The sequence below is a fragment of the Macrobrachium nipponense genome, chromosome 18, assembly GCF_015104395.2.
Source record: "Macrobrachium nipponense isolate FS-2020 chromosome 18, ASM1510439v2, whole genome shotgun sequence".
Taxonomy (NCBI): Eukaryota; Metazoa; Arthropoda; class Malacostraca; order Decapoda; family Palaemonidae; genus Macrobrachium; species Macrobrachium nipponense.
The window spans coordinates 24197222-24224136 of record NC_087211.1 but is presented as its reverse complement, the minus strand read 5'-3'; the positions used below and the strand labels follow the sequence as shown (position 1 = coordinate 24224136).

Genomic DNA, 26915 nt, shown 5'->3' with positions numbered 1-26915 from the left:
GTCTTCTCTGGACAGAAGGAGTCATTGACGTAGTGTCGTTGCTTTCCGACCTCTTAAGAGGCATTTGACAGCTGGCATCTCACCACCACCTGTCAAGAAGCATATAGAGATTGTGTAGCCCCCAACCCTCTTGTAGTTTTATTGTTCTGCCTGCTGATGCACCTGCAGTTCATGATTGTCATTCGCCATGGGACAGCCCAGAGTCTGTTGGATCTTTTGAGCACCCAGTTCTGGTGCCAAAGCGTTCAGACCACCTGCACAGGGAGTGCCAGTCTTCTAGGTGTGTAGTGCCAGTTTTAGTGTCAGTGCCCACACACTCAACACCTACTATGGGATGTTCGGCGCTAACGATGGAGCATTCGGCACCACTTTAGAGGATCCAGCTTTCGCCCCTCTTCGTTGTCAGTTGCAAGATCTGATGGGGGTTTTACAGAAGACGTCTTAACCAAGGATGAAGATGTCTTATCTCCTGTGTCGTCCTATGAAAAAGAGACCAAACAAGACTGCTCCTTCTTCCGCCTGCTCTTTCCTTCTTCGCTACTTTTTGGCCAACTTTTTGGAATTTTTTTAACCTGCTCCTCCAATTCCCTGGCCTCTACTCTTCTGATGAGGAAGAAATCTAGTGACAGTGCAGGTTTACCCAAGTTGGTTCGCTCATCATTCAAGAAAGTGCTCAGAGAAGTAGACGAGTAGTTGGCTACAAAGAGAGATATAAGATAGGTGTCTTTTTGCTTTTCCCCCATCCAAACTACATGAAGAAATACCACTTTTACGCTGCCAGAGAAACCCCTTCCTTGGGAGTTTCTGCCTCCTCCCAGGGAGGCTTCTCCAGCTTGGTAGACACTTCTCAACGTTTGGCTTTTGCAATGACAAAGGTTGTTTTTGTCAGCAGAATTGGAGCACCTGGTTAGGAATCTGTCTAAAGTGCTTGAAATTATTAGCTTCTTAGATTGGAATGTGGGAGTGCTAGCAAGGAAAATATAAGATTGGCCTGCTGCCAAATTAGCTTCTCCATTCTCGATGGGTACTCTTAAGAAGCGGGAGTTACGACAACTCAGAAATAAGAACTTTTATTCTCCACCTTGGGGAAGAACCATCTTTTCCTGACAAGAAACTGTCACGGAAATTCTTTCGACTTTGTAGAAAAAGTCAATCCTTGACTTGCGTGCGCAATCGACTAAATGCCCGAAGGAGTCTTCTGTGTCTTCTAGCATTAAGGTTTTTTCCTTCTTACATCTTCAACCCTTTCGATGGACAAGATCCAGACCACAGTCAAGACCACGTTCCAATCTGCAACCCTCCTCGAGATGAGCGAAGAAACCTCCAATCAAGTCAAGTAAATGAGTTAGCTGCTCATCACACCCATGTTGGAGCAAGACTTCACCTCTTTTGGGAGGAGTGGAGTTAAAGGGGTGCAGAAGCTTGGGTTGTTCAAGTTTAGAAAGGGTTACATCATCCCCTTCTCAGAGAACCCTCCTTTGTCCCAGTTGCTGATCACCTTAACGGCATGCTTGGTAGGATCCGAGAAGTTTTTGGCCCTATCCCGAGAGGTTGGGTCTTTAATTCACAAGAGGGCAATAGAAGAAGTATTAGATCTTTCGACAGAGGGGTTTTACAACAGACTCTTTGTTGTAAAACTCCAGCCCACCAAGTCATGGGGGGCTGGAGGCCTATCCTGGACATCAATTCCTTGAATGTTTTTTATTATGAAGCCCACCTTTCATATAGAAACGAACTGCTCAGTGATGTCATCTCTACATCAGAGGGACAGGATGGTATCCTTGGATATGCAGGACACATACTTCCACATACCAATCCACCCATCCTCAAGGAAGTGTCTGCAGTTTCTGTTTTGAGGTGAGATTTTCTAACTTCAGACACTACTTTGGTCTGTTCACAGTCCCTCAAGTTTTCAATCGGGTACTCTCTCCTAGGCAAGTGGTTTCATCTGATAGAAATCAACATTTTCTTATATTTGGAAACTGGCTTCTCCGATCCCCATCACAGCAACAGTGCATGAAGGACTTAAAGGAGATGCTCCGCTTAACAATTGGGCATTTTAATAAATACCCAGAAGTCTCAGATGACACCATCTCAGCAGATTCTATATATTTAGGAATGAGTGTGGACAGTCAAGCTTTTTGGGTTTCTCTTTCGCAGAATAGAGTAGAGTCGTGTCTCCAAACAGTTCGACAGTTCCTAACCGTGGTGAATTGTACAGCTCTGCAGTGGATGAGCATGTTGGGAACACTGGCGTCAGTAGAACCATTTGTGAATCTGGGCAGACTACACGAGGCCTCTTCAGTATTACCCGAGATCAAACTGGTGTTAAAAAAACCCAGCCCGAAACCATAGTATTCCCGATATCAATTGCAATAAAAGAAGAGCTCAGTTGGTGGTCGTCTGAGGAAAAACTTCAAGAAGGAATTTCCTTCTTTCCCCTGAACCCCAACCTAGAGCTTTACTCGGACATGTCGGATCTAGGTTGGGGAGCTCTTTTGGGTGATAGACGGTATCAGGGAAGTGGATGTTGGAGCACCAATTCCTTCACACCAACATCAAGGAACTTTTAGCCATTTTCTGGGACTTCAAGCATTTTCTCACCTAGTCACGGGAAAGATAGTGGCTATTTATTCAGTCAGCACCACAGCACTGTTGTATGTACGAAAGCAAGGGGGAACTCACTCCCTTTACGAGGTAGCCGGGAATCTCTTTCTCTGGGTGGACTGGAACAAGGTAAAACTCACCAAGTTCTACCAACAGAATAAACTCGAGACACAAAAGTTTGCCTGGATCCATGGAGGTTATGGGGGAAAAACTTTCAATAGACCCCTTCGCTACCTCATGGAACAGTCGCCATCCCCTCTCTTGCTCCCCCGTTCCAGATCCCTTAGCCTGGACAAAGGATACAATGTTAATGGACTGGATGGGTCTCAATGTTATGAGTTTCCACCGTTTGGTCTAATCAGGGAAGTGATGAACAAGTTCTCATCACATCCAAACGTCTCTTTGACTCTAATAGCTCCGTTTTGGCCCAGGAAAGAATGGTTTCCAGACCTGCTACAACTCTTAGTAGACTTCCTGAGACTCCTGCCACAAAGTTGCTGCTCAGACAGCCCCACTTCCTCAAATTACATCACGTATTGTCTGCTCTGTCCCTGACAGGATTCAGGCTGTCAGGAGCCTCCTGGGAGCGAAAGGATTTTCGAGAAAAGCTGCAGAAGCTATTGCTGGAAGCTGGAGAATCTATTCTAGCAAACTCTTATTAATCAAAATGGTCCATTTTCAGAAGATGGTGCAAAGGAAATCACATCTCTTCTGAGACAATAGTAACTCAAGTAGCAGGCTTTTTATCTGAGAAATACGAGGAAGTTGTCGTCATCCACTATTAAAGGATAAAGGTCTATGTTAAGCTCGGTCTTCAGGCATAGGGGGCTAGACCTTTCCAAAATATATGCAATTTATTAAATCATTCGATACTGAGAAAGTGATAAGATCTGATGTAGTGGCATGGAAATTAGACATGGGATTGAAATGGCTGTCAACCTCTGCCTTTGAACCTTTGCGCTCGACTTCTCTTCGGAATCTCACCAAAAAGTCTTTGTTTTTAGTAGTGTTAGCTGCTTTTAGTAGCGTTAGCTGCTTTTATTAGCGTTAGCAACAGCTAAATGTGTCGGCAAGATTCAGGTGATGGACGAGAGTAGGATTCAATCAAGGAGATAGAGTCTGCTCTCTCTCTCTCTCTCTCTCTCTCTCTCTCTCTCTCTCTCTCTCTCTCTCTCTCTCTCTCTCTCTCTCTCTCTCTCTCTCTCTCTCTCTCTCTCCTTGCCAAGAATGAGAACTTGGCTGACCCTTGGCCCTCGCTCATTCTTTATCAAGAACCTAATGGACATCCTTCTGCTGGAAGAAGAGAGGCTCCTATGTCCAGTAAGGGCTGTTAGGTATTACATGAGTAGAACTGAAAAGATTAAGGTACCATCAAACAATCTTTGATGTTCAATGATGAATCAGTCACGTCCCCTTTCCAAGAATGCCATTTCCTTTTTCTTAAGAAGCCTTATCATTGAAGCTCATTCGCAAGTTCAAGGAGACACTTCCTCTTTTAAGAGTCAAACCACACTAGGTTTGAGCAATAGCCACTTCATTAGCTTTACGCCACAGTATGTCTTTGGCCTCGATTCTGCAGTCAACTTTCTGGAGGTCAAAATCAATCTTCGCATCTCATTATCTCAAGGATGTTGAAACAACATCAAAAAATTGTAATATGTGAGGGCCTACTATAGCCATATCTGGCATGGTATTGGGAGAGGAGGCATAGGGGACTCTGTCCCTTATTCTATCTCATCACCTTGTGTTAAGGTGATGAGTTTTTGGAAAGCCTGAGAGTGCAATGTACCTGGAGTAGCCTTCAGTTCTTTTTGTAGTGGTTGGGGTGGTGGTTTTTTGTCTAGTTTAGATGTCAGTGTTGTTATTAATGGGCAATACATACTGCCAATTCTAATATATATGATTTAAGAGAGCACCAACCAGCTGCAGTAAACACTTGCAGCAGATTTCATAACAGGTAAGGTACAATAAGCATTTTCACAATGTTAACAATATCTAAACGATAAGGAGTAGTTAATCCATGATTCCCACCTCTATTAATGTGGAATCAGCTATGTAACTGCTTGGTAAGTTACTGATGTAAAAATGACATTTTTATGATAAAACTTGAGTTTTACATAATACGTACTTACCAAGCAGTCAGTTACATAATCAAAGCCCTCCCTCCCCACAGATGGAGGTTTTCAAGAAAAGAAATTGGGAGGTGCTGCTAATTTGTACCTAACTATCCTGAAAGTGGGCGGGTCCTGTTCACTGACGCTACTGATGGCAGCACCACTGCGAAATTTTAATTTGGACTGCCTAGGTAGAAAGCTTTCGGCTATATAATTGCTTAAGTATTATGTAAAACTTAGTTTCATCACAAAAATTTCATTTTTCTATTGCTGCATTTGAAAATCAATGAGGTTTCAGTATGTTTTGTGAGGTCATTGATGTTGCCTGTCTTCTTAATTATGATGGGGACCCTTTGAGCATTAGGTTGTTGCCTTGTGTTTGCAGGTAGTCTCGACTCTCAGAGTGACTACTTCAGGTGTCTCACACACGTATCATAACCAGTCAATTTATAGTTGTTTTCCACATACTGTTGTGTGTTCCATTTATTTTACTAAACTTACCATTTTAAAAAGGCGTACCTTCTTCACCAAATTTACTAATTTCATTTTTATACTATAATGAAGTTTAACAAAACCAAGTTACAGCACTAGGTTTTGACATGATAAAGTTGAGCAAAAGAGACTCAAGCTAACAGCAGCTTAGCTGGTGCTGTGAGGACACTTCAGAGAACCTTGAATCTGTCTGATATAGTAGTTAAAAGTGAAAATTACTATTTATAGATATTCAAGGTCCATAATATAATCATTTACCTTGCACTGATCTACCATATTTTAAGAACGCCAGTCATTTAGGAGAATGAATACGGTTTAAAGATTTTCTTCTTTTGACAGGTTCATACTGAGTCATTTGAGGATCACATTCGTAACATTATACATCGATCATCCTCCCAACCAATCCTTGCATCAGGGTCAAATGCATCAGTAACTGCGCATGAGTACTTGAATTTGATAAGTCGTGTTATGCAGACTTTGAGAGTTAATTATCTTAAGCCTCAGAGTGCTGCAAGGGATGATATACAAAAGAGGTACAGTATAGTGTTGTACATAACTCAATAGAGAAAGTTTTGAAAATATTTATTGCTTACATTCTAACTTGATGATGGTTTTAGATAGGAAAGCATTTTATGCCATGGATCTCGTTTTATCAAGTTTTAAAAATGCCAAATATGTATTAATTTTAGGCTTATGAAAGATCTATTATTTATTTCAGAGCTGAAGTATTGATGGAACAGAAACAAAGACTTCAAGCTGAAATAGCCACATTGCAGTTGTCCAAAAAAGAATTAACTGCTAAAGCTCATGAGCTGGCAGAGAGATATGAGGAGGCAAATGACAGAAAAAGTCAGTTGATCAGCAGGTGTGTAATGTAGTAACTACACTTAGTTCTCATTTTAATCTTGTACTTTCATGCTAATATATTACTGTATTGTATTAGTTCAGTTGCACAGTAGGCTCAGATATTTTCACTCACAGAGCCATGATTTTTGTAATGGACAATATTGTTGTTGACCATAGCAAATATTTGTCTTTGCTGAAGAAAAATCCTAAGTTGCAGCACTTGCAAGTTGTTGATTTTTTAGGGATGATGGAGAAAGAAGAAGGTACTAGACATGAGAGATTATTCAACAAAGAACATAATACAGGCAGTCCCCGGCTTACGATGGGGGTTCTGTTCTTGAGACGTGTCGTTAGCCAAAAATTGTCGTAAGCCGGAAAATCATAAAAAATCCTAAGAAAACCTTACTTTTAATGCTTTAGGTGTATTTAAATGTATGTAAAATGCACTTTTATTGCATTTTTCATTAAAAAATAACCTTCAAATATTGATTAATTTGGAATTTTGGAGTCATATTTCTTCCGTCAGATTGGCGTCATAAGTGGCATAACTCTGGAAATAATTTCTGATGAATATAATTGAAAAGCGTTCTAACCTCGGAATGTCGTAAGCCAAACCCGTCGTAAGCTGGCGACTGCCTGTATTTGATTTGCAAATATATATTTCTTATTTGAGAATTTTGCATAGTATTAATGGTTAAGATTGGCTTAATTTAGTGGGACTATGCAACGTTGGATCCCTGCTCATGTGTAGACAGTAAGAGAAATGAAGATACTACTAGTAAAGCCACCAGTGTTAGTCAACGTAAAGACCATTCTTGTCCATGATTACCTTTCACTAAATTGTGTAGATGTTGTAGGGTTAATGTAGTATAGGAATATGTTTGTTGTCAAGAGATCAGTTTCAAGTGTTGTATGTACTTTAATTGGATGATTATAATTGGTTGGTTTTTCTAAAATTTTACTGTTTTTGTACCCTTCATAATGTCAGAAGAATCACTTCATATTTATTGCAGTCCATTGTAGCAGAGGTAAATGAATGCAAGGTACTAAGATGATCAATCCGGTGAGGTTAATTGGTCATCAATGGATGAGTACTGAGTTAGGTTGTGATACTAATTTGGTTAAATTACCAATGGACAATAAAGGATCCCTTGGGAAGTGTGTTCATGGTACCTGTTCATTTAATATTCTATCCACACAGGGCATTTCGTCTTAGTTTTATTGGAGAGAAAGTTGTGCAAGTAAAACTTATGCATTGGTCCTTTTAACATTTTGTTGCAGTTTTATATTGTTTACTCTTTTTGAGTACAAGAATAATTAGATGTCTTTCTTTTTCTCTAATCACTTTTGTTGTAGATTGCGATACCCAGGAAAATTTTGTTTTTCTTATTTGTAGTTGCACTTATCAGCCAACTTTAGGAGTTAAAGGTTTCACAAATCCCAACTTATGTGAAGTATGCTTACCATAATATACTACTGTATTTATCTTTTCAAGATTTGAACGAGTAGTGACGCAGGTAATGAGAGGGTTGCCAGGCCTCTCTACAGCAGAGAAAAATATGATGCAGGAGTTGGAAGGAATGCAAAAGCACACTTCAACATTATCAAATCAACTAACATTAATAGAAGAAAAGGCTAAATTTCAGACAAGTCAGGTAAATCCATTGTTTGTAATTTTAAGCACCATGAATATTATCAGCGTTGTTGTTATTCCAATGCTACCGTCATATGATTGTCTAATTTATCACATAAAGTGGGTTTTCTTTTGATATTATGCAAATTATTATCATAGTTACTGCATTACAGTCTGACCTCTTTAAACTGGCTCCCTTGGAACCAGGGCTCTGCCAGACCACAGAAAATACTGGATGATACACAAATTACCCCCCAAAAAAACCCTTTGTAAACAGTCTTGCCAGCTCATTCCACATATAAAGTCGCCACCAAAAAGCTTTGCTGCCTTTAGCCCTCGACGCATGACGCCATGAAAAAAATCACAATAAATGTAAAAAGTGGAAAAAAAAAAAATATTGCATCAGGGTACTTGCCAGGCAATCCCCTAATGCTTTGTAGGTCCACTTTTGCGGAGAATGACCTCCTTCAGCTGGTTAGGAACAGAAGCAACTAGATTTCTGAAGGTCTCCGGGCAGATGTCACCCCAGGCCTGCCTTCTCCAATTTTCAGAGTTGAGATGTCTGCCAAAACAAAAGGAAACTGGGATATTTAGTATTTGGCATATAATATGAACACATATTGTTGGTATTTGGCATATAATATGAACACATATTGTTGGTATTTGGCATATAATATGAACACCCATTGTTGGCATCAGAGATGTGTATTTCTGGTGATAGGAGTTCACTCTCGATGTGGTTCGGAAGTCATAAAGCCGTTGGTCCCATTGCTGAATGAATAACTACTGGTTCCATGCAATGTAAAAACATCATACAAACAAACATATCATTGGTTTGCACTAAAAAAGTTTTTTTTTAATCGGGTCTACTATGAAAAAAATTATTTTCCAAAAAAAAAAAAATTAGAAATTTATTTTTGAATTTTGAGTGCTATAAAATTTTTAATTGTGAAAACGAGTTCAAAGTTTTATTCTATACATATTATTTGACAATGCACCAAATTTCAGTTAAAGATAACTAATAATAAGCTCCACAGAAATTCTGAAAAAAGCTGGTCCAAGTACCCTGATGTGTATACGGGAAAAGTTACCCCTCTGAGCCCTGAAACAATTTGTTTCATTTCCCCAATAATTTTTTTATAAACTTTGGATTCTCATTGATTATTACCCATCAAAACTTGAAACTCGTTTTTATATTTCATGTCCTAAAATTTTTTTAGTTTTTTAATTTTTTATTTTGTAGTTTTGTATTTTTGGTATACCTGTATTTTTTGAGATTATGATTTTGAACTAATTTTAATTAGCTTACAAAACAATTTATTCATGAAACTTACCTGTCAGATATATATATATATAGCTGTATTTTTCCGAATCCGACAGAAATTTAAACACTTACGACACACGCAGTGGGAGTCAGGTGGTTAGTACCCATTCCCGCCGCTGGGAGGCGGGTATCAGGAACCATTCCCATTTTCTATTCATAATTTTTCTGTCGCCGGTGCTGGAAACACCTGTTTGTAGCACCTCCGTCCAGATTTTGGAAACTTACTAGCTACTTGAGTATCCCTTTTGGTTTTTTCTTTGGTATCTGAATTGGATCGGTGGCTTGGCACACGTTGACTTTGGATTGATTTGATTTTGGTATTGATTTTTCTTTGATCAAGATGTCAGGGTCTAGTTCTGCTAGCGCTAGATTTTGTTCTATGTCCGAATGTAGAGGTAGGCTACTGAAAGCTTCAGTAGACCCACATTCTGTTTGTAAGGTTTGCAGGGGGAATGAATGTACGTTTGAAAGTCGATGTAAGGAGTGTGAAAGATTAACAGAGTCTGAGTGGAAGGCGTATGAAACCTATCTTAAGAAACTTGAGCGAGATAGGTTAAGGAGGTCTTCCTCCAGGAGTGTTTCAGGTAGGCAAGATTTTAATGATTCTCCTGCTAACCCTCCTTCTGTAGATTATGCTCCTACCCCTGTAGTGTTGCCTCCGGCCCCTGAAGCGTTGCCTCCGGCCCCTGAAGCAGTGTCGGTAGAAGGTAATACTTTATTGCTAATTCTTGAATCGGTTCGTAACTTAGAATCAAAAGTGTTAGCTCTGGAGAGCAAAAGTGAAGAGAAGTGCAGTGAAAGTGCCCCTTGTGTAGTGGAGGGTGCGTCAGATCGGCCTCATTCCGCCTCTAGACCTAGACCCTCTGTTTTTTTTGTTGACTCCCAGGTTACGGGGAGAGAGCATGTCAAAAGTCGAAGGAGGGTTACGAGGAAACCCCACCGATCTGGCGTGCCTTCGGCAGCATCTGATGAACCTACCCAGACTGCCAAGGAGCGTGCACGTGCACGTCTTCTCAAGGAGTGCTTTTCTTCTTCTGAAGCTTCCTCCCCGCGCAAGGGGTGGAGCTCTCATACCGCATCACGTCCGCTGAAAAGGACGGCTCGCGTTCGGGACGCTTCACGTCCAAGTTGTTCTCCGGAACTTTGCTCGTCGCCTGATAGTGCGTTTGCTGCTTTTCCTCCGCAGAAGAAGCGTAAGGATTCTTCGGAGGCGGAGTCTTTCCTAGATGTTTCTTTCGAGCGCCGCAGTCGCTCTAAGGTGCGTGAAGTGGCGGTTCCTGGGAGTAGGAAGAAGGCGTCCCCTCACCACTCGCCTGCTCACAGGATCAGCCCCTCCCCAGAAAAGGAGGCTTCACCTACAAGCAAGATTCTCCAGTCTCTTCAGCAGCAACTTCGAGATATTTTTTCTTCGAGAGAGACTGTTCCACGTCGCCGTAAGAAGGATGACAATCTTCCTGTGAAGAGGTCGAGGCGTTCTCCCTCTCTCTCTCGCTCGCCTCTCTCTCCGTTTGAGTCTCCCTCTAGAGTTCGTTCTGCTCCCCAGCAACTTTCTAGAGGAGGCGAGAAATTAGTTTCTCGCTCTCGTGAAGCGGTTGTATCCGCTGCTACGAAACTTGTAGATAGGAAGCGCGTTTCTTTAGTTGCCGAGCGCGCTTCTGTGAAAGTCAAGCGCGCTTCAGTGGACGCCGAGCGTGATTCGGTGCAAGGTAAGCGAGCGCCAGTGGACGCTCAGCGCGTTTTAGTGGACGCTCAGCGCGCGCCAGTGGACGCCAGGTGTGCACCTGTTGCTGTCGAGCGCGCTTCAGTCGGCGCCAGTAGATTGGCTTCGGACGCCAAGCGCGCTGGCTTACGGACGTCAGTTTACCACCTCCGCAAGCGGAAGCGGAAGCGGGAACTCTTCCGTTCGTTCGCCGCTCTTTCTCTTTTGAGAAAGCTCGTGACTCTTCCTTACTTCCTCCGACTTCTCCAGTGTCTGAAGAGGAAATTAGTGACGCTTTCGTCGAAGTGGATGAAGAACAGCAGTTGGCTCCAGTCTCGACGGACTACAAGGTTTTGACTCGTCTGCTACAGTCAGTCTTTGCAGACACTTTCCAACCTGAAGCTCCACGTACTCCTCCCTCTCAGTTTTCGTCATCCAGAGCTACTAAGATCTCGGGCTTTGTGAAAATGAAGAAGTCGCTTTCTACGAAGCAAGCTTTTCGCAAGGTCCATGATTGGATGGAAAAGAGGAAAGCTTCAGGCAAGACTTCTTTCGCTTTACCACCTTCAAGACTTTGTGGCAAAGCTGGTATGTGGTACAAGACGGGAGAAAACGTCGGAGTTAAGCTTCCAGCCTCGGCTCAAGGAGACTTTGGTAGTATTGTGGATGCCGCCAGAAGATCTTTTCTGTCTTCCTCTAAGGTCTCTTGGACGCATAGTGAGCTAGACTTTCACCTTAAAGGCCTCTTCAGGACACTAGAGGTCTTTAATTTTCTTGACTGGTGCCTAGGAGTTTTGGATGCCAGGTCCAGGAGTTCTGATTTCATCAGTCTGGGGGAGCTGTCCAGTGTATTGTCTTGCATGGACAAGGCCGTCAGGGATGGTTCTGAGGAATTGGCTGCTCATTTCAGCACGGGACTGCTTAAGAAGAGAGCATTTTTGCAATTTTACTGCAAAGTCGGTCTCGCCAGCGCAAAAAGAAAAAAGCGGATCTTCTTTTCGCTCCTTTCTCAGAACATCTCTTCCCCCAGTCTATGGTAAAGGACATAGCTGCCAGTCTCCAGGAGAAAGCAACCCAAGACCTTCTGGCACAGTCTTCTAGGAAGCCTACAACTACTTCGTCTTCTGGGTCCTCTGCTTTGAAGAAATCGAAGCCCTTTCGATCTGCTTCTTCCTCGAAGCCAGCCCCTCGAGGAAGAGGCTCTTTCAGAGGCAAGACTCCCGCTCCTTCCAAGAGCAAGAAGTGAGAGGGAAGTCCTTCAGCCACCGGTAGGAGCCAGACTTCTACATTTCGCGAGAGCCTGGGAAGAGAGGTGCCGACGCTTGGTCTCTGGACATCGTCAAGAAGGGGTACAGAATTCCTTTCCTGAAGTTACCCCCGCTGTCTTCGACACCAAAGGATTTGTCTCCTTTGTATCAGGGAGAAAAGCAGAGAGTGCTTCACGATCTACTAGATCAAATGATCGAGAAGCAGGCGGTGGAACAGGTCTTCGACCGGAGTTCTCCAGGGTTTTACAACCGTCTGTTCCTAGTGCCGAAGCAGTCAGGGGGGTGGCGCCCCGTTCTGGATGTCAGCAGTCTAAATCGCTTCGTTACCAAGCAGAAGTTCAAGATGGAGACACCTCAATCCGTGCTTGCAGCCTTAAGACCGGGGGATTGGATGGTCTCTTTAGACCTTCAGGACGCATACTTTCACGTCCCCATCCATCCCCGATCAAGAAAATACCTGCGGTTTGTCCTGAAAGGGAAGGTATTCCAATTCAGGGCCACTCTGCTTCGGTCTCAGCACGGCGCCGATGGTGTTCACCGTTCTTATGAAGAACGTTGCGAGGTGGCTCCATCTTGCGGAAATAAGGATCTCTCTCTACCTAGACGACTGGCTTATTCGAGCCTCATCGCAAGACCGGTGTCTGAAGGACCTTCACACGACTCTGTCGTTAGTGAGGTCCCTGGGACTTTTGGTGAATCTCGAAAAGTCGCATCTGACTCCTTCCCAATCCTTAGTCTATCTGGGGATTCAGATGGACTCAGTGGCTTTTCGGGCTTTTCCGTCCCAGGGGCGACAACTTCAATGCCTAGACAAAGTGTCAGCCTTTCTAGGGAAGGAAACATGCTCGGTGAGGGAATGGATGAGTCTGCTGGGGACCATTTCCTCACTGGAGAAGTTTGTTTCTCTGGGAAGGTTGCACCTCCGACCACTTCAGTTCTTCCTCTCAAGCAATTGGTCACGCAAACAGGATCTAGAAGAGGTCTTGTTTTTGACGGAAGAAGTGAAAAAGCACCTCAAATGGTGGTTGGATCCAAAGAAGCTTGCGGAAGGACTTTCGCTCAAGCTTCGGAACCCCGACCTAGTGTTGTTCTCCAACGCGTCCTCCACGGGTTGGGGAGCAACACTGGGAGGGAGAGAAGTGTCAGGCACCTGGAGAGGGGAACAGGTGTCCTGGCACATCAATCTAAAAGAACTTTCAGCGGTTTACCTTGCTCTAAGGTTTTTCCAAGAGGAAGTCTCCAACAAAGTGGTTCAGATAAACTCGGACAACACCACAGCCCTGGCATACCTCAGGAAACAGGGGGGAACTCACTCTCCTTCTCTGTTCGCCATCGCGAAGAATATCCTGATTTGGGCGAAGTCGCAAAATGTCACGATTCTGACAAGATTTGTGTCATGCGTGGAAAACGTGCGAGCGGACCTTCTCAGTCGGCAAGGACAGCTTCTGCCGACGGAATGGACCCTTCATCAGGAGGTATGCCAGGCGCTATGGAAGCTGTGGGGACGTCCTCATGTGGACGTTTTCGCAACTTCCCGAACGAAGAGACTTCCGCTGTATTGCTCCCCAGTTCTGGACCTGGGAGCAGTGGCAGTAGACGCCCTACTGTGGAATTGGTCGGTCGGGACTAGACATTTACGCTTTTCCCCCATTCAAAATCCTCGGGAAGTGATGAGGAAGGTCGCTGCATCAGAAGGAGCGAGGATGACCCTCATCGCCCCCTTCTGGCCAGCGGTCGACTGGTTCACGGAGGTGATGTCCTTCCTGGTAGACTTTCCAAGGACTCTGCCCCTAAGGAAAGATCTACTCAGACAGCCCCACTTCGAGAGGTACCACAAAAACCTCCCCGCTCTGAGTCTGACTGCGTTCAGACTATCAAGAAGTTGGCCAGAGCGAGGGGTATTTCAAGACCTGTGGCAACGGCGATTGCCACCACAAGGAGGCCCTCCTCAACCGCAGTTTACCAATGAAAGTGGCTGTCTTTAGAAGTTGGTGCAGAAAGAAGGGCATTTCCTCCACCTCAACCTCTGTGAGCCAGATAGCAGATTTCCTTCTTCACCTTAGGAAAGAAGCGAAACTAGCAGTTCCCACGATTAAAGGCTACAGAAGCGTGCTTTCTGTGGTCTTCAGGCATAGAGGACTCGACTTAGCGAATGATAGAGACATTCATGATCTCATTAGATCATTTGAGACTGTGAAAGTTCTCCAACCGAAAGTACCATCGTGGAACTTAGACGTGGTACTTAAGTTTCTCATGTTGAGTCAATTTGAACTGCTCCATTTAGCCTCGCTAGGAATCTTACTAAAGAAGACCATTTTCCTAACCGCTCTGGCGACGGCGAAGAGGGTTAGCGAAATTCAAGTCATAAGCAAGCACATTGGGTTCAAGGATCATAGTGCAGTTTGTTCCTTAAGTCCTACGTTCTTAGCAAAGAACGAGAACCCTTCCCAACCCTTGGCCGAGGACGTTCGAGATCAAAGGGTTGTCGGAGCTAGTGGGACCTGAAGCTGAGAGAGTCCTGTGTCCTGTCAGGGCTCTCAAGTTTTATTTGCAGAGAATTAGAGCATGCAGAGGCTCTTCGGAGAACTTGTGGTGCTCTGTGAAAAAAACCAGATCTTCCGATGTCGAAGAACGCACTGGCGTTCTTCTTAAGAAGTACGGTTAAGGAAGCCCATGAAAAGTGTAGTGAAAGTGACATGGAACTTCTGAAAGTGAAAGCCCACGAGTTGAGGGCTATTGCTACTTCGGTGGCTTTTCACAAAAATATGGCAATCAAAGATATTTTGGGCGCCACTTATTGGTGAAGCAATTCGGTGTTCGCTTCACACTACCTGCGGGAGGTGAAAGCAACATACGAAAATTGTTACTCGCTCGGACCATATGTCGCTGCAGACACTGTTTTGGGGGCAGGAGGTAGCGCTCATCCTATCCTTTAATGGTTAGGGGAGTTTTTAACTTGTGTTATGGTTGTGGGGTTGACCGCCTGCGGCGGATCTCCCTTCCATTAGCTTAGTCTAAGTGGGATACTTTTGGTAGGCTACGCCGGTGGTTTGGTTTTACTTCGTTGCCCTCAATTTGTATGGTCAATAGTCTAGTCAGTCGTGGTCTCGCCCCTGTTGACAGATCATCTGGAGTGCACCAGCTTTATAGGTCTCTACCTTGCTGGCAACTCTAGTAGCACAAGGCAAGACTTACGCGGTAGTAACCACGAAGTCAGCTATGCTAACAGGTAAGGAACCAAGATATCAATTATCTGCATATATATGTTTCCTAAAATCTTCTATTCTGTCTACTCCCACCACCAAAGGTGGGATTCAGCTATATATATATATCTGACAGGTAAGTTTCATGAACAAAATGATATTGTAATGATACAATTAAGTTTGTTCATACTTACCTGGCAGATATATATAATCAAGTACCCACCCACCTCCCTCAGGAGACAGTGGAAATAAAAAAGAAATTATGAATAGAAAATGGGAATGGTTCCTGATACCCGCCTCCCAGCGGCGGGATGGGTACTAACCACCTGACTCCCACTGCGTGTGTCGTAAGTGTTTAAAATTTCTGTCGGATTCAGAAAAAATACAGCTATATATATATATCTGCCAGGTAAGTATGAACAAACTTAACCCTCTTACGCCGAAGCCCTAAAAATCAAAACCTCTCCTGTATGCCGGCGCCGGTTTGGAGTGAGCGCGGAACCGGAAAAAATAATTTTTTCAAAAAATCACAGCGCGCTTAGTTTTGAAGATTAAGAGTTCATTTTTGGCTCATTTTTTTTTTCATTGCTTGAAGTTTAGTATGCAATCATCATAAATGAAAAAATAATATCATTATCATATGTAAATAATGCGATATATGGTAGCGAAAAAAAATAAATTCATAGATAATTGTATTCAAATCACGCTGTGCAAAAAAACGGTCAAAGCTAACGAGTTACTTTTTTTTCGTTGTATTGTACACTAAATTGCAATCATTTTGATATATAATACATAGTAAAACATAAAAGCAACACCGGAAAAAATATTATCACAAAATGATGTACGAATTCGTAACGAGCGGACGTAAAAAAATTTTGGTTTTTATTTTCAAAAATTCACCGTAATTCTAAATAATGTTCTAGAGACTTCCAATTTGTTTCAAAATTAAGACAAATGATTGAATATTACGATACTGTAAGAGTTTTTAGATTAGAATTGCAGATTTCGACCATTTCGGACGAGTTAAATTTGACCGAATGTCGAAATTTTAATATATATATTTTTTCATATGCAACATATTTCGAAGATGGTCAAAAAGCTACAACCTTTCAACTTATTTTTTATTGTATTCTTCATGAATTTGCGCACATTTTGATATATGAAACTCTATAAAAAGGCTAATATGAAAAGGAGCAAATATTAGGATAATGCCATGTACGTATTTCGGAGACTTGCGGCCGCGAATCGGCGCGCGGAGTGAAGGTAAATATATTTTTCAAAACTTCACCATAAATCACAATATTGTTTTAGAGACTTCAAATTTGTTTCAAAATGAAGAAAAATGACGGAATATTACTAGGCCGTAAGAGTTTTAGCTTACAATTGCGTTTTTCAACTATTTCGGTAGAGTCAAATTTGACCGAACGTGGTTTTTTTTCTATTTATCGTGATTTATATGCAAATATTTCGAAAAAAGAGAAAATCTAACTAACCTTCAATCATTTTTAGTTGTATTCTACATGAAATTGCGCACATTTTCATATATAAAACTTTATGTAACAGCTAATTTTAAATGGTGCAAGCATTTCGACAATCGCAACAAAAAACTTCTGATTTTTTCGGAAGAGTTACCGCGCGAACGTAATTTTTTTTTTTCATAAATTCACCATAAATCGAAATATTTTGCTAGAGACTTCCAAGTCGTTGCAAAATGAAGGTAAATGATTGAATATTACTAGAATATAAGAGTTTTAGCTTACAATTGCGTTTTTAGACCATTTCGGTAGAGTCAAAGCTGACCGAAAGTTGAAATTTTTGCACTTAACATTATTTATATGAAAATATTTCAAAAACTGATAAAAGCTACAACCATGGGTTGTTTTTTGTTGTATTGTGCATGAAATTGCGCACATTTCCATATATAAAACTTTATGTAACGGCAAATTTAAAAGGGTGCAAACATTAGGACAATCGCATGAAAAAAATTTATCGGAAGAGTTATCGCACGAACGTAAGGAAAAAGTTTTTTCATAAATTCACCATAAATCGAAATATTGTGCTAGAGACGTCCAATTTGTTGCAAAATGAAGGCAAATGATTGAATATTACTAAAATATAAGAATTTTAGCTTACGATTGCGGTCTCGACCATTTCTGTAGAGTCAAAGTTGACTCGAAGGTTGAAATGTTTGCACTTATCGTTATTATATGAAAATGTTTCAAAATTGATAAAAGCTACAATCATGAGTATTTTTTAGTTGTATTGTGCATGAAATTGCGCACATTTTCATATATAATACTTCATGTAAAGGATAATTTAAAATGGTGCAATAATTATGTCAAAGTGACTAAATAATTTCCGAGATGTGTCACTGGATACTTTTTAGTGCGATAAGAAAGAAATTTGCGCTTGCGGCGCGCCTGCGTAGCGATTGTAAACAAAACAACGCCTTGATCCGTGAACTCCCAGCATCCCCCAAGGCGCGTGATACAAAAGTTTTCGGCTGGTAGCCTATAAGTATTTTTTTCCGCGAATTTTTAAAAAACTTTTTTGAGCCGACGTATGATACGTCCAATCGGCATACGGGAGACATTTTGACTCGACGTTTAATACGTCCAATCGGCGTAAGAGGGTTAATTGTATCATTACAATATCATATTTCATAAAAAAATATCGAACACTAAGCTAGCAGCAGGTCCTAAAAGTTAATTGGAAACATTTTTTGGCTCTACAGTGGGCGCCCATATTCATGTTCTGATTTGCAGATTCCTCTCCGGACCATATCTACCTATTAATTGCGGGAAATTCGCCTGTTCGCGGGGTTATCCAATTATAAATAATCACTAGTGTATTTTGATGTTATTTTCATGACTAAATACGTTTTTATGATAAAAATTATTTACTAATTTTCAAATATTAATATTGATTAATACTGTATTAGTAAGTTTAATAAGATTAAATGATATCACATAATATAAAAATAATAATTCTCCCTCTCTCTCTCTTACAGAGATGTGTGTTTTTTGTATGATAAATATACGATTTACTAATTTTCAAATAATATTAATGTGAACAGCAATAATATCAATTCATTAAAGAAAATACTATAGTGAATTAGCAAGATATTAGTTTATAAATTAAAAAAATACGTCCCATTCTTCTGCATCTTTCTTTTTAACTCCAGGTAGCCAAGCTGTGGCGGCTGTGGTCCACAGCTGTCAAATATATGAAGTAATGTGACAGGAGGAGAAGGAGTTGCCAACTAAGGTTGTGTTGTGTTGGCTACTAAAGTTTGTGTAATTTCTCTCTCTCTCTCTCTCTCTCTCTCACACATTAATCACTTTTACTTGTGATTTTCATCAAAACCTATTTCAACAATAGAAAAAGTTAATGATCAAATGCCAAAAGTTAGTCAAAACAAGTTAACCTAGAAAAAAATTCTTACTTCATATTCAGCAATGACAGATTTCACGTTGTCAACTGCTGCCAAAATGGAAGTTGCTCCTTCCTTCATCTTTAACTTAAGGGCAAGCTTTTTAGTTTTGAGAAAATAGTTCTTCCTCTTCGACTTCTAGGCAGATGCAAACATGATGCAGATGATCAGATTACACTTCGCAGATCTGAATAATACGTATGGCGGTGATGATGATGATAATGATCATTCATACACACTGCGCTATGACGTCACAAATTCGTGAGGCAGAGCCTTCCGTCTTAGCTAATGGCTGAGCAGGAAATCTTTCTCTCACCGCCCCCACCCCCAGAAAAAAAAAACTTGAAAAACAAAAGATTTGATACGTTTTGTAGCGTGTGACTTGCAGGCTTTGAACAGTTTCGCAGATACAGAAAATCTGTTTTTGAGAACTAGTGACCACATAAAAGGGAAATCGCACAATTCAGGACCGAACTGTAACTTTGTTTTTATATAGCCTGTATATTTGATCTAGAATAATCTGGATTAGGCATATACTAGGCTAAGAGAGAACAATTTAGGAAACATCCTATTGTTGGTGTATTAACTGGTAGTTAGCCCAAATAGCCTTGGACGGGATATAAACAGTATCCCAGGCGTAATTAAAGAACCTAAAGCCATTTAAAAACAGTGGCTTGGGCTAACTAAACAAATTAGTACATAGGATATTATTCCAAAAAATGGTATGACAATTCAAAATTTTACTTAGCTAGTGCAAAAACACACAGTGTTCCCCCGTATTCGCGGAGGATGTGTACCAGATGCCCTGCAAATATTTCAAACCCCTATAAAAACACTTAGTTGAAATTCAAGAAAACCCCATAAAAATGTTTATACTACCTAGTTTTTTAATATTTTTATTGCAAAAAGTGCAATTTATGATGAAATTGATTAAAAGAAATTTTAAACAGGAATTTGTGGATATTTCTCATAGAAAAATACAATGAATACACAAATTTCCTTTGAATAATGGGTAGATATGGTCCATAGAGAAATCCGCAAATGTCGAGAACATGATTACGGGGGTCCACTGTATACTGTACAGCCATATATGGCTGTCAAAAGTAACTTAAACCTCAAAGGGCATAAATTAACGTAGATTTCTGGTAGAATCTATCACAAATAGGGAAACTGTATGTGAAACTACAGGTGTCCCTCATTAGTGATTTAATACTGACTGGCTTCTAATAAAGCACTTTTTGTGATAAGACTATTGAAATACACAGATATAAGCATTTTTAGAGTTTTCTGTTTTGACTATCAAATTAGGCATTTCTAAGCATTTTCAGTGTGGTTAGTATTAGCAGATTTTAACTATTTGCAGGTGGGGGAAGTGTCTGGTACCGATACCCCCGCAATATTGGTGGTCTACTGTACTGTGGTATCAGATCATCCACTGCCTTTGATTTAAAGACCCAAAAGCTGCAGATTTTTACATATTTTGCTGAAAACAAAAAGTTTGAGGTGCGGTAATCATTGAAAGGTGCCTGGAATTCAGAATTAAATGGTGTGCTTATGTAGTGGTTTTGGCTTTGATGTAGCAAAGGTGTAAGCATTTCCCAGACGATGCTTATAGAGCAGGCCTGAATTTTTCTTAAAAACTAAACCTAACATATGACAGTGATTATTGGCTAACTTGGATAATGGCAATACAGGCAGTCCCCGGGTTACGACGGGGTTTCCGTTTTTGAGACGCGTTGTAACCCATAAATTGTCGTAAGCCGGAACATCACCAAAAATCCTAAGAAAACCTTACTTTTAATGCTTTGGGTGCATTCAAAACTATGTAAACTGCATTCTTATTGCATTTTGCATGAAGATAACCTTCAAATATTGATTATTTTGCATTTTTGGTGTCATATTTCTTCTGCCAGATGAGCGTTGTAGGCGTCGTAACCCTGGAACATGCGTTGTAACCCTGGAAATAATTTCTGATGAATATAATTGAAAAGCACCTTAACCTCGGAACGTCGTAAGCCGAACCCGTCGTAACCCGGGGACTGCCTGTATGTGTGTGAAAAATTATAAAATGATCTGGCAAGACTATGTTTATCGAGAGTTTTTATTTTTGGATGTTCCTGTCATACAGCATTTTCTGTGAAATGGCAGTGGCCCAGACCCAAGGATGCTAGATTAAATAAGTCGGACTGTACTGTAATTTATGAATACTATTGTATATGGCTTACTCATGTAGTCGCTGTATTGTATTTTTGTACTAATAGAGGAGTAGATCCAGCTTCAAGGCTTGTTTGTAAGGGGTGCATGGCAACAAATGGTCATAGAAGGTAACAATAGTAATGTCTCTTTGATGATGTGCTAGGATATCCATGGTCAATTGAGTATTTTCACCATAAAGGATTTCTTATTTCAACCGTTTCTCTTCTCTTGATATTTTGTTTTAAAATTATGTAATTTTGTTTATCCCCAAATTTAGGCATATTCCATGCCAAAAGTGTTTGAATTAAATTTTTTATATTATACTGTTATTTTACATCTATTGAATACGCTTTATATTTTCAGATGGAGAAATTAAATAATAATGAAAACTCAAAGCATCGGCAAATGTCCAGCTTATCAGATAGTCAAATGAAGGCTTTAATTCAAGCATTAGGAAAAGAGTAAGTACATATGCTAGTGATAACCTGAATATTTACTAGAACCCCAATATAATAAACCTTCATAGAAAATTGTGGTAGACTAACACATAATCTGCTTCCAGTAACTAAAGTACACTAATGATAAGTTTATTCAATTCTTATCATCTGTAGTAGCCATTTTTACATAAGTGAAAGATTAAAATTCATACAAACTGATTTTTTGTACATGCGACATACCCAGTAATTACATAGCTTTTAGTTTTCCACGTAAAGCAGACCAAATTCAAATTTCGTGGGTAGCACTTTGATTGCTCAGTGTCTGCCCCTAACGGCAATACAGTGAGCCCCTGTATTGGTAGGGGATGTGTACCTGCCCCCCCCATGAATAGCTAGAATCCACGAATACTTAGATACCCCTTATAAAAATGCTTATAAGTGCCTATCTTGAAAGTTCAAATACCAAATGTATACTTAAAGTATCATCATACGTCAAATATGCCTTAAATTATTATTCTGTTACTTTATTAACCTTATTAATATCATTTCAGTCATTTTAAACATTTTACCATTAGAAATATATATGTACAGCCAATAACAGAGAGAGAGAGAGAGAGAGAGCAACATCATATATCTGACCATCAGAGTGAAATTATTTATGATTTGTTTCGGAGACATAGAGAATAATATGAGAGAGAGAGAGAGAGAGAGAGAGAGAGAGAGAGAGAGAGAGAGAGAGAGAGAGAGAGAGAGAGAGAGAGACTCCTTACAATATCAGAAGATTGAAATGAATCTCTATAGGCAACACTTCTTCCACTCTGCCATACATATATCTTTTCGAGAGAGAGACAGCTGAACAAGTATCTATTTGTCTATCTATCCATCCAATTCTCATTTTTACCATTTGGCAGAGAGAGATAGAAGAGGAAGAAATAGAAATGAGTTGATTAGGCATTGGACTCGAAGTCACTTTCTGTCAAGTATTATGACATTTTTGACAGGCCAACCCTCCCCCTTGCTTCACAACTTAAAAGGCAAAAGACGAGGGATGAATTCTCAGCTTTCATTTTTTAAAAATAACTAACCATAGTAATGCATAAATATTTTAATAACAGTGTATTATTGTTGTTGTTATTATTAATACTATTAGTATTTTGATTATTATTTACTATTACTAATATTTTAAAATTAGTGCTTATTAGGTATTAGATAAATGAGAGATTATTATTTTATTATTTAATCATAGTACAGGCAGTCCCCAGTTATCAGTGGGGTGCTGCTAAGCAAAAACTGCCATTAACTAAAACTCTGCAATTTATGGTGCTCGTGGTGACAAGTTTTGGTTAATGGCGCCGATAACTGGTTTATGGTGCCTCTGTTAGATATGCTTTGGCACCATAACTCTAGTATTGGCACCATATGGAGCTGATAACTGAAACTTGGCCCTTATGGCGCTAGGCAAGTGCCATAAAACTGGATCACCATTAACCAAGACCACCGATACCAGGGGGCTGGCTGTATTAAACTTACTAGTATTAATATTTGCAAATTTGTAAATCATTTTTTGATAAAAAAAAATATATTTAGTGAAGAAAATATCAAAATACACTAATATTTCTGTATTAACAAGTTGGCGAATTGCAGAATTTTTCACAAATAATTTATAGAAAGGTTCCTCAGAAAATTCTGTGAATCTTGAGAATGCAAATACTGGGGGTTTACTGTACGTATTAGGAATGACTCAGCTAATCACATTGTGTTTTCTGCTGTACTCTACTAAACAGCAAAAAGTGCTTACAGCAGCTTGTTCTTATTTTCTGGTTCTGTTTATATCACTGGATTTTGGTAGTGTTACACAACCACCAGAACGCATATTTCATAGCCTTCAAGCAGGATGAATCTCTTCTTTTGTTTATTATTTTAATTCAGGTTTTCATCAAGCCAGCTACTTGCAGTCGCCAGGAATAGATTTGTCTTAAAAATAATTCTCTGATGTTACTCCATCCTTTTAGGGTCAGAACCTTTGCATTTATGATTTGGTTACCAGACTTAAGCTACTTTCAAGTCGCCTGTTAATAATTGCTGTAAAAGTGTTTCTTGAATGTAACCCCCATTCAGTTTGAATAAATTCTTTTGCATTCATGATTGTTCACTGGGCATAGGCTGTTTGCAAGCTGACAGTAATAATTACTTTAAAGTCATTCTTGACTGTTTTACCATTCCTTTAGGCCAAAGCTTTTGCATTTATGATTTGCCTATGCTTCACAGCGGCCTTGGAATGGCCATTGGACTGTGGGTAGTGTGGGGAAGTAACAAGATGATGTACTCCCTGAATTCAAGGTCCACCATCAGTCCTGATACACAGTGGGACAGTGACCTCCCTGAAATATCTGCAGAAGATCCTTATCATTGCAGAGGTGGTAGTGTCACTGTAGCATGAGCAGCCACAGGCCAGCCAAAAAGCCTGTTGGTCATGATGTGGAATGACCACTGCAACGTTGAAGTCCGCTGACAGACTTGAAAGGCCTAGTAGGGTTTTCGTCATTTTAAAGAGGTTCCTGATGGAGGCTGGGTTGTATACCTGGCAAGTCTTGCAAGCTTGGACAGTACTTGCAATGTCAAGAGTTGATTCCTGGCCAGTAAACAGTCTGCCGTGGCCCGTTGTTTTGTGGCTTCTATTCCCCTATGACTGTTATGGAGTTATGTTCTTTATTAGGTATGGTTACAATATAACATGGAGAATACATGTGAGCAACTGAACTCAGAGAGGGTAAGCAGGTTACTGCTAGGCATTAGATTTGAATGCGTTCAGTTGTCACTTATCAATATACGTGGGAGGCAAGTATACAGTTGCTGCTTATCAATATACAATGTTATCATAGTTATACATATAGATTATCTACAGCATGTAGAGTATCTACACCTCCCTCCCCCGTTCACATTTGTAGTTCCATCTTGAGCAGGTTCTTCATCTGTAAAACCTGGGAGATCTATATGGGATTGTAGGAGGGCTGTCGGAGGACTCTTCTGTTTCCATGTGAAGGTCCACAGGGATAAGATGGAGGGTCAGTGCCAGGGGTTGGTAGTGGGTACAGGGAGTGCCGGTTCCTCCAGTATCCTCATCCACTGGGAAGATGTACTTCATAGTTCCTTGACCTGCCATGGCTTATGATGATCCCAACCTTTTTCCAATAGTGAGAAGGCAGATCTTGGATCCTGACTGACTGACTGTCCAACTTCTAGCCTGGGTAGAGGATGTGCAAGTTGATTGTACAACCTCTGTATAATTTTGGCTCTGATGGCAGCATGGTGATGGCAGTCCTCTGCTTTCTTGAGCCATTCCTGCGAGAATGACTGAGGATGAGCTGGCACACAGGAGCGAAGTTGGTGGCCATATAGGATTTGTGCAGGGGAACAGCCCATGATGGAGTTTTCCATATCTAAAAGGCCAGAGTCAAAGTCTTCACAGTCAATGTTGCTGGAGGGCTTTGTTTTCAGTATAAGATACTTCACAGCCTCCACAATGGCCTTGGCATGACCATTGGACTGTGGGTAGTGTGGGGAAGTAACGAGATGATGTATTCCCCATTACTCCCTGAAATCACGGTGGGTAAATTTAGGTCCACCATTGGTCCTTAGATTCAGTAGGACATCAACCTCCCTGAAATATCTGCTGAAGATCCTTATCCTTATTGTTCCAGAGGCAGTATTGATGCTGTAGCATGGGCAACCACATGCCCAGCCAAAAAGCCTGTTGGTCATGACGAGGAATGACTTCCCTGTAATGTTGAAGTCTGCTGACACAGACTCAAAAGACTTAGTATGGTGGTCGTCATTTTGAAGAGGTTCCTGCTGGAACCTGGATTGTAAACCTGGTAAAGCTTGCAAGCTTGGACAGTACTTGTGATGTCAGAGTCGATTCCTGCCCAGTAAACCATCTGCTGTGTGGCTTCTATTCCTTTGTGGCTCTTATTAATTATGATAGTGTGGTGGCGAAGGGCGGCAGGAACTACAATCTTTGCTCCATAAAGTTTAAGTTTGTTGACTGAGAGGCTGTCTTGTCCAGTATGGGAGAAACAATTTATATTAGTTGTAATCTGTCGGTGTCCTGGTATGAGGCATTTTCCTCTTGGGCTGCTGCATGAGTGATGGTCCAGATGTATTTCCCAGCCTCAACACAGTCGGTTTCAACCTGAGGTGTGAGCTGGCTGATAGGGGCGTGTGACTGGGTGTCGGGTATGCGGAGCTGCTTGCCAGCTTGCCACATGGCTGTGAACAGAGAGTGAGATTTTTTTCTCTGAGACATTGCAAACGGATTCTTGACTACATCCAGAGTTTAATGGTTGAGAATTGGTACCAGTGGGTGATGGTTTGTCACTGAAGTAAAATGTTGGAGGCCTATCAAGTAAAGTTTGCATTTTGACATAGCCCAGATTATGGCTAACATTGTAGAGTAGTGTGTGTGTGTGTGTGTGCAAGGAAGTGAAAGCTACACTGCACTAAGTGAAGTCTTCTGTTGCTGTGGTCCTGTAGGAGGGCATATCCTAGTACATTGAGTCAAGAAGCATCAGTCTGTAGGATAACTGGGAGGGCTGGATCAAAGGATGCAAGGACTGGTGTGCCAGCTAGGGCAGTCTTCACTTGGCAAAATGCTCCGTCCTGATCCTAGGTCCATACAAATGCATGCTTGGGGCTCATAAGGGGTCTGAGAGGCTGAACTGTGTTCACGATCTCAGTTGTATAGTTGGCCAATTTGTTCACTAACCCCATAAATGAACAAAGGTCTGTCAAGTTTGTCGGTGTAGGGAAGGCCTTGATTGCTGCTATTGTTGGGGTCTGCTGAAACTCCATCTTTTGAGATCTGAAATCCACTGAAGGTAATGCTGGAGATGTCCAAAATCCGCATTAGGTAACACTGGCGGTGGCGGTGACCACAAACTTGTCCTCATTAAGTGAGATGCCAGACCTGCAGCACCTTGCCAACATTTCATGGATTTGGTGTAGATGGCTGGGGAAAGTCCTCGTTGAACACAGCAGGATGTTGTTGACATCTTGACACAATTTTTTATACCTTGCAGAGCCTTGTCTCCTCAAAGGCAGCAGGGGTCTCCTGTGTCTGCAGATCCCATTGGACCTGTGCAATGCTGGAATCTGCCATAGGGTGTGATGAATGTGGTTAACTTTTTATTCTCCTCTGCAAATTGCACTTGCCAGTGGCCTTTGGATCAACGCTGTAGACACTAGACAATGGTGAGGGTGACAGGTGGGCTGGGCTGGGCTGTTGAGGGTCTTGAGGTCCAAGTGATTTGAACACATTTGCCCATAGGTACTACAATGATACCCCAATCTATACTACAAGATACCCTAATCTACCATGAACTTGAGCTCTGCCTTGACTTGTTCCCGGAAGGCATATGGTATCTTGCGAGATGTATTGATGGCGAAAGGTACACCATCTTCCTTAAGATATTTACATTGGGAGTCCTTCCATCGGCTTGAGTCGGGCTTTCTTTGGTTCTTCCTGGGAGATTAGCATGTCCTTGAACGCTTGAGAAAAAAAAACAACATCCTATGGCTTCGGCAGGCAACGTGGTGGAATGAACAACTATTAATATGGGTAAAATCCAGCATCGGTCTGGGAAACTGGCAGAATAGAAACTTTG

At 41.1% G+C, this 26915-nt stretch overlaps 1 protein-coding gene across 1 annotated transcript in view; it reads left to right on the top strand.

Moving 5' to 3' along the window:
- The window catches only part of LOC135196925 (nucleoporin 88-like), a 168359-nt gene that overhangs the window by 117721 nt on the left and 23723 nt on the right, over positions 1-26915 (top strand). The window contains exons 10-13 of the mRNA XM_064223763.1: positions 5553-5746; positions 5932-6078; positions 7555-7714; positions 21179-21276. Coding sequence (XP_064079833.1) covers positions 5553-5746; positions 5932-6078; positions 7555-7714; positions 21179-21276 — 599 coding nt within the window. The remainder of the gene's footprint in view (positions 1-5552; positions 5747-5931; positions 6079-7554; positions 7715-21178; positions 21277-26915) is intronic.